The sequence below is a fragment of the Pteropus alecto genome, unplaced genomic scaffold, assembly GCF_000325575.1.
Source record: "Pteropus alecto unplaced genomic scaffold, ASM32557v1 scaffold746, whole genome shotgun sequence".
Classification (NCBI taxonomy): Eukaryota; Metazoa; Chordata; class Mammalia; order Chiroptera; family Pteropodidae; genus Pteropus; species Pteropus alecto.
In genome coordinates this window covers 373,055-380,797 of record NW_006438900.1, presented here as the reverse complement: position 1 = coordinate 380,797, position 7,743 = coordinate 373,055, and the positions used below count along the sequence as shown (strand labels likewise).

General features: G+C 38.7%; 1 protein-coding gene across 1 annotated transcript; it reads left to right on the top strand.

Annotated features, from left to right (window-relative positions):
* The first annotated feature begins 5,533 nt into the window (after window positions 1-5,533).
* AHSP (alpha hemoglobin stabilizing protein) lies at window positions 5,534-6,454 on the top strand. Its single transcript, XM_006915991.1, has 3 exons — window positions 5,534-5,612; window positions 5,781-5,859; window positions 6,091-6,454. Exons 2-3 carry the CDS (start codon window positions 5,785-5,787, stop codon window positions 6,292-6,294), a joined length of 279 nt encoding a protein of 92 aa, XP_006916053.1. The 5' UTR covers window positions 5,534-5,612; window positions 5,781-5,784; the 3' UTR covers window positions 6,295-6,454.
* Window positions 6,455-7,743: the final 1,289 nt, after the last annotated feature.

Sequence of the window (7,743 nt, the reverse complement as noted above, 5' to 3'; positions counted from 1 at the left end):
TCAGATCTATATGGAAGCACGAAAGACTCCCAATTGCCAAAGCCATTCTGAGAAAAAAGAACGAGGCTGGAGGCATCACTCTGCCCGACTTCAAATTATAATACAAAGCGACAGTAATCAAAACAGCATGGTATTTGCAGAAAAATAAACACACGGACAAGTGGAACAGAATCGACAGTCCACAAGTAAACCCATATTTATATGAGCAAATCATTTTTGACAATAACGCCAAAAATATAGAGTGGAGAAAGAAAAGCCTCTTCAATAAGTGGTGCTGGGAAAACTGGAAAGCCACTTGCAAAAGAATGAAGCTGGACTGTTGTCTATCACCACACACCAAAATTAACTCAAAATGGATTAAGGATCTGAATATAAGACCTGAAACAATAAAATACATAGACGAAAACATAGGAACTAAAGTCAAGGACCTTGAGCTTAAAGAGGATTTTATGAATTGACCTCAAAGGCAAGAGAAGTAAGAGCAAAAATAAGTAAATGGGATTATCAAACTAAAAAGCTTCTGCTCAGCAAAAGAAACTGTCAACAAGGTAAAGAGACAACCATCGAATGGGAAAATATTTTTGCAAACAACACCTCTGATAAGGGCCTAATATCCAAAATATACAAAGAACTCATATGACTCAATAACAACAAAAAACAAGCGATCCAATCAAAAAATAGGCAGAGGACCTGAACAGACACTTTTCTCTAGAGGACATACAAATGGCCAACAGATATATGAAAAGATGCTCAACATCGCAAGCTATTAGGGAAATGCAATCAAAACCACAATTTGATACCATCTCACACCTGTTAGAATGGCTATAATCAACAGGACAAGTAATAACAAATGTTGGAGATGACGTGGAGCAACAGGAACCTCATACACCGCTGGCGGGACTGCAAATTGGTACGGCCACTCTGGAAAACAGTATGGAGGTTCCTCAAAAAACTAAGAATTGACCTATTATATGATCCAGAAATCCCTCTACTGGGTATTTACCCTAAAGACTTGAAAACTCATATTCGAAAAGATATTTGCACACTGATGTTCATAGCAGCATTATTTACAGTGGCCAGGATATTGAAGCAAGCAAAGTATCCTACAATAGATGATTGGCTAAATAAGCTGTGGTATATATATATATACAATGGAATATTACTCAGCCGTAAGAAGAGATGAAATACTGCCATTTGCAACAATATGAATGGACCTTGAAATAATCATAAGGAAAATAAGCCAGACAGTAAAGGTTGAAAATCACATGATATCACATATGTGGGATATAAACCTAAAAGCAACAAATGAACAGGACAAGCAAACGGAGACTCATGGACATGCACAATGGACTAGTGGTTACCAGAAGGGAGGGGTGGGGAGAGGGGAAAAATAAAAAAATAAATTGTTAAAAAAAAATAAATAAAATTAAATCTGTTAGGGCAACAGTGATTAATAACATTATATGAGTTTCAAGTATACAATTCTATAATACATCATCTGTATATTGCTTTGTGTGCTCACCACCAAAGTCTAGTCTCCGTCTGCCACCATATTTGACCTCCTTTACCCTCTTCATTCTCCCCCCATTCTTCTTTCCCCCTGGTAACCACCATACTGTTATCTGTACCTACAAGTTTTTTATTTTTTTGTTCATTTGTTACTTTGTTTTATATACCACGTTTGAGTGAAACCATATGGTTCTTATCATTTTCCATCTAACTTGTTTTGCTTAGCATGATACTCTCAAGATTTATCGATGTTGTTGCAAATGGCAGTATTTCATCCTTTCTTATGGCTGAGTAGTATTCCATTGTGTATATGTACCACATCATCTATATCTAATCATCCCTCGAAGGACACTTAGGTTGTTTCCATGTCTTGGCCATGGATATAGGGGTATATACATCTTTACGAACACAGGTTTTCAAATTTTGGGAGAAAATAACCAGAAGAGGGATTGCTGGGTCATGTGGTTGCTCTATTCTTAATTTTCTGAGGAACCTCTATACTGTTTTTCATAGAAGTTGTACCAATTTACATTCTTACTAGCAATGTATGAGTGTTCTTTTTTCTCCACGTTCTCTCTAACACTTGCTATTTATTGTCTTATTGGTTTTTTCAGACTAGAAAATAAAATACAAAATTCTTGTCATGGCCCACAAAGCTCTGTAGATGGGCCCTGCCCATCTCTCAGACTTTGCTGCTTACCATTCATCCTCTCACACCCCCCACTAGAACATAAGCTCCAGAAGACAGAAATGTTGTCTGTGGCACTGATACATTCCCAGTGCCTTATAGCAGTGCCTGGCCCAAGGTAGGTCCAAATACCTATTCGTGGAACGAATAAATTTATTTTCTAAATATACTCTGTAAGGTATTCTTCCTTTACGGACAAACTGAAGCTTTTATATGTGAAGTAACTTCAAGGTTACAGAATTGAAAATGGCAAAAGCATTCATTTATTCATTCAACAAATGTTTAGTGAGCAGCTGTTACTCTTGTAGGCATCGGGGTAGGTTTTAAATCTGAGGCTAATGATTTTAGAACTACACTATTTTTTCTCTCTTTTATTTCATATTCTTTTTAAGAATTACTAAATAATAGGATACATTCTTGCTGTAAATAATTCAAACATTAATATAGCTAGATAAGGTTAAATTCTCCCTTGACATTTATCCCACTTTACATTTCCCACCAAACACCAGTTAATCCCTAGAAGTAAATATTGTTTAACACACACACACACGCGCGCGCGCGCACACACACACACACACACGTACACACACACATATATAGAGAGAGAGAGAGAAAGAGAGGAGAGAGAGAGAGAGAAAGAGAAGAGCACACATATATAGAGAGGAGAGAGAGAGAGAGAGAGAGAGAGAGAGAGAGAGAGAGAGAGTTAGTTTATTTTAATCCTCACTCCCTCACTCCCTTACTTGTAGCCTGGGGAAGCCTGCTCTAGCTATAGTTCATATAACATTTCTTTGAGATCTTTTTGTATTAGCACATATGTATTTACCTCATTTATTTTAATAGCTTCATGTCATGCCATAGTTCGAATGTATCATAGTTTCTTTAAAGAGCTCCCACATTGATGGACCTTTAGGTTGATTCTGCCTTTTAATTATTACAAACTGGTGTGATAAATTCCTTGTACAGGAATTTTGTGTATTGAATGTGACTATGACTATTTCTTTAAAATAAAGACCAAAGCAGAATCATTGGGTTGAAGGGTATGTTTATTTTAATTTGGACAAGTATTGTCAAATAATTCCTCTAAAAAGCTTTACCAATTTACATTCCTACTAACAAGTATATGAAAATGCTTGTTATAATCAAGATATATATATTTTCATTATCTAAAAAAGTTTTTCTGGGCACCTTTGTATTTTCATCTCCACTCTTGTATTCTGATCCCAGGTAACCACTGATCTGCTTCCTGTCACAATAGATTATTTTTGCCTATTCTAGAATTTTATAAAAATAGAATGATACTGTATATAGTCTTTTATGTCTGGCTTCTTTGGCTCAGTATGATGATTTTGAGATTAACTCCTGTTGTCATGAGCACTATTAGTGTATACTTTTTTATTGCTATGAGTAGTATTACATTGTATAATTCTATTGTATGATTATACCACAATTTGTATATCTGTTCTCTGATTATTGGACATTTAGGTTGTTTCCAGTTTTTAGTTATTATGAATTAAGTTGCTATAAACATTTGCATGTAAATATTTTTGTAGACATGTTTGTTAACTTTTCATGAATTCCACCTTGAAGTGGAATTTCTGGGTCATGGGGTAAGTGTATGTTGATCTTTATAAAAAATTGCCAAATCATTTTCCAAAGTGCTTGTATCATTTTACACTACCACTAGAAATGTATGAGAATTCTAGTTGTCCCATATCCTCACCAACACTTAATTAGTCTTTTAAAATTTTACTCATTGTAGTGGGCATGTAGTGCTTCACAGTGTAAATTTAATTTGCATTTCCTTGGTAAGTAATAATGTTGAATGTCTTTTCATGTGCTTATGGCTTTTGTATCTCTTATTTGTGAAGTACCTGTTCCAATCTTTTGGCTATTTAAAAACCTAGGTTGCCTTAATGTTGAACTATGAGTTTGTTATAAATTCTGTATACATGTTCTTTGTCAGGCCATATTGCAATTATTTCTCCTAGTGGCAACAAATATTTTCTACTCTAGACAAATGAAAACATATTCACATACATATCTCAAAACAAATATTTATAGCAGCTCTATTCATGCTTGTCCCAAACTGCAAACAATCCAGATGCCCTACAGTGGGCGAATGAACAAACAAACTGTTGTGTATCCATGCAATACCCACTCAACAATGAAAAGGAACAACTTAATGCTATTTGCAACAACTTAGATGAGACTTAATGGCATTATTCTGAGTGAAAGAAGCCAGTCTTAAAGGTTACATACTATATGATTTCTTTAAAGTATAGCCTCAAAAACACTTAGTGAGAGAGAACAGATCAGTGCTTGGCAGGGTTTGAGAATGGACCTGGGGGTGACTACAAAGGGATAGCCTGAAGGAGTTTTTTTTGAGGTAATGGAAATGTTCTGCATCTTGATTATGGTAGTAGTTACATGAATCTAACTTGTAAATAATATTAAAATTCATAAATTGTACACCATAGGGAGGCTATTTTTGCTGTACATTAATTAAGAAAATGCTGTAAACGAAAAAGCAAATCAATAAATATTTAAGAGTATATAGGTACCTATGAATATTGGTTTTTGAATGCAGGAAGATGTGACAGGAAATACACACATCTTTAATGCTGGTTACTTTGTAGGGAGAGGGAGCAAAAATGATCACCTTTTTCAATGTACACTTTTTGTATTGTTTCACTTATCTCAATTAGCATGTGGTGATTTCGAAATTTGAAAAACATCTACTAAAACGGAAAACATTAGGAAAATATTTAAAAAGAAGAAAAAAGTATTTGTTTTGTTGAGTACCTGATGATTTGTTAGAGAACAAGAAAAGTAAGTCTCTATTCTTGCAGAGCACAGCCTGGTAGAATTTAGTCCCCACATCTTACAGATGACTCATCTGCAAAATGTGATTATTACTAGTACTTGAACAATAAGATTTTTTTATGAGAATAAATACCTTAATAGATGCTAGAAGCAGTACCTGGCATAAATGGTAAATACAATGTAAGCTGCTATCAATATATCATCTATGAATTGGGAGGATAATTACCATCACATTGTTATGATGGTTTAAAAGTGCCTGTCATGTAACAGGGGATCAGTTAATGTTAGTTAGCATTTGGAGCCTGGATACTAGAATGTGAGGCAGAGGGCAAAGATCTGTCCCTGGTTTGGTTTCCTGTGTCTCCCCACTTATCTGTTTTTCGTGGACTTGCTATCTTTTTAATGCCAGGGAAGCCTCTCCTTTCTTCCCCTCCTCTGGTTGGCTTATCACCCTCCTTCAGGCCCTGATGCAGGGCGTTTCCCTCTCAGGCTGACACTTGACGCCTTGCCTACATCTAGCTTAGCACAGAAGGACATACTTACCTTGGAGAGTGTGGGTGAGATATACACAGTACTGTTGGACCTGAAGGTGAGCCAACCTGGGAGAAACGTAATTTCAGAGGAGGGCAGGAATTGAAAAGTATTGGAGGGGAGGTAGCCCTGGAGGGTACCAGGAATCTTTAAGGGGAGTGAGGGAATTGGGGGAAATACACAGGGATAAGGGAAAAGGATACTTAAATTCTTTTTCTCTAAACAGGCAGATGGCCCTTCTTCAGGCTAATAAAGATCTCATTTCCACAGGAATGAAGGAATTTAATGTTCTGCTGAATCAGCAGGTAAGCCCAGGCACTCTGTTTCAAATGACAGGCCTGCTTTGTTGAGGGGTGGGTGAGGTCAGAGAAGGGAGGAAAATTGGGAGCTGGGAGAGTAATGGTAGAATTGATAGAAACAATTAGAGACAGGGAATATAAATCAGAGAAAAGAGGACGTCAGAGTTTGTGGGTTATTCTGGAATCATATTGCTGACCACATTCTCCTTTACCTACCTCCCTGTCCTTCCCGCCCAGGTTTTCACTGATCCTCCTATCTCTGAAGAAGCCATGGTGACTGTGGTAGATGACTGGGTGAACTTCTACATCAGCTATTACAGGCAACAGGTGACGGGAGAACAGCAAGAGCAGGACAGGGCTCTGCAGGAACTTCGGCAAGAGCTGAATACTTTGTCTACCCATTTTCTGGCCAAATATAGGGCCTTCCTAAAGTCCTTATGAGCATCCAAATCACCCACTGCTTTTCTCCTCACTCGGAGACCTAGGCCTGCATCTGTAAGAAATCCTTAAATTCTGCCTCTGTATTCTTTAAGTTCTCAGGCTCTGTTCCTTTTGGGTGTTACTCTGTCTTGGCACCTCAATAAAGAACAACATTGGTTTTGCTGGTCCTCCTGGCTCTTCTTCGATTGTCAGTTCCTGATTTATGGAGGCATTTGGTTCCTTTTCCTTCAGTCCTGCTTCCTAGATATAATCTTGGAGATTTGATTAAGTAACCGTTAGGAAATACAGGCAAGCACTAAAGAGAAAGTTCTGAGGAGAGGAGTCATTAAAAAAAGGGAGATAAAAATTTTCCAGAAATTGTGGTCCTGTGACACACTTGTCTACAAATAAGTTGTTGGAAGTCTCCCAGTCTTGTTCATTCTATGCTAGGTGGAATTAAGAGTCCACCCACTTCTATTTTCCAATCTCCTGCCCTACCTTGAACAAAGTTCTAGATCTTCTGACGCTAAAGATCACCACACAATACTTCCCTGGAGCATTGCTGTGATTTAGAATTGGAAGGGATCTTGAGAACCGTTTAGCCCATCCCTTATTTTTCAGATGTGAAAACCTTTGGCTCCATCATTCCTAAACCCCAGATCTCAGGATTGGGAAGCCTAGATTCCTGCCCCAACTTCCCTGCAGCTCCAACCTTTTCCTGTCATTCCCTTTCTCTTTGACCTCCAGACTCTAAGCTGCCTTATTTTAGGGATCTGGGGGTGGAACCAGAGGCAGGCCAGGCTTATGAGCTTTTAAAAAAACAAAATGAAGCTGCTAGAATGAGGAGGGAGGGGCCCACTGGCTGTGTTATCTCCATGGAAAGCCTAGGGACACAGGGGGAGGGCTCTCAGAGGCAGGAGGAGTGGGCCTTGAAGGCAGGGAGCACCAATCAGATGCTGTTCCTGAGGCGGGCCCAGGAAGGGGACTCCACTCTCTCCCTGTCATTTTCCGTGTTGTCTTTTCAGTGGGAAAGGTTTGGGACTGAGTATGGTTGTTTTCTCAACTTCCAGCAAGCTTTCGCTTTGGATATGTGCACTCCCACCTCTGATTTTTGGTAGTTGAGTCTCTGTAGTCTGCTTCAAGGTCCAAAGGGAACTAGCTCAGTGCCCCCAACCATCCTTCTAAACTTGTGGAAGACCCACCAAGAGAATGGTAGCCTCCCAGGGAACCAGGCAGTGAGCAACTCTGAGGTGCGGTTGGTGGCTTTGGCAGAGGTCAGGGCCTTTCCACTGCATCCCTGAGGAAATCTCAGCCCATTAATGGGGACCCAGGGCTTGCTTAGGTGGGACAGTAGTCAATAGCGTCCCCTTTGCAAAAGACTTGGACAACTGTGCATGGGTGGAGCAGAGAGACCAAGGAACCATCTAAAGAAAGTATTAGATTTACTCCATTGTTATACAAGATGCAGCT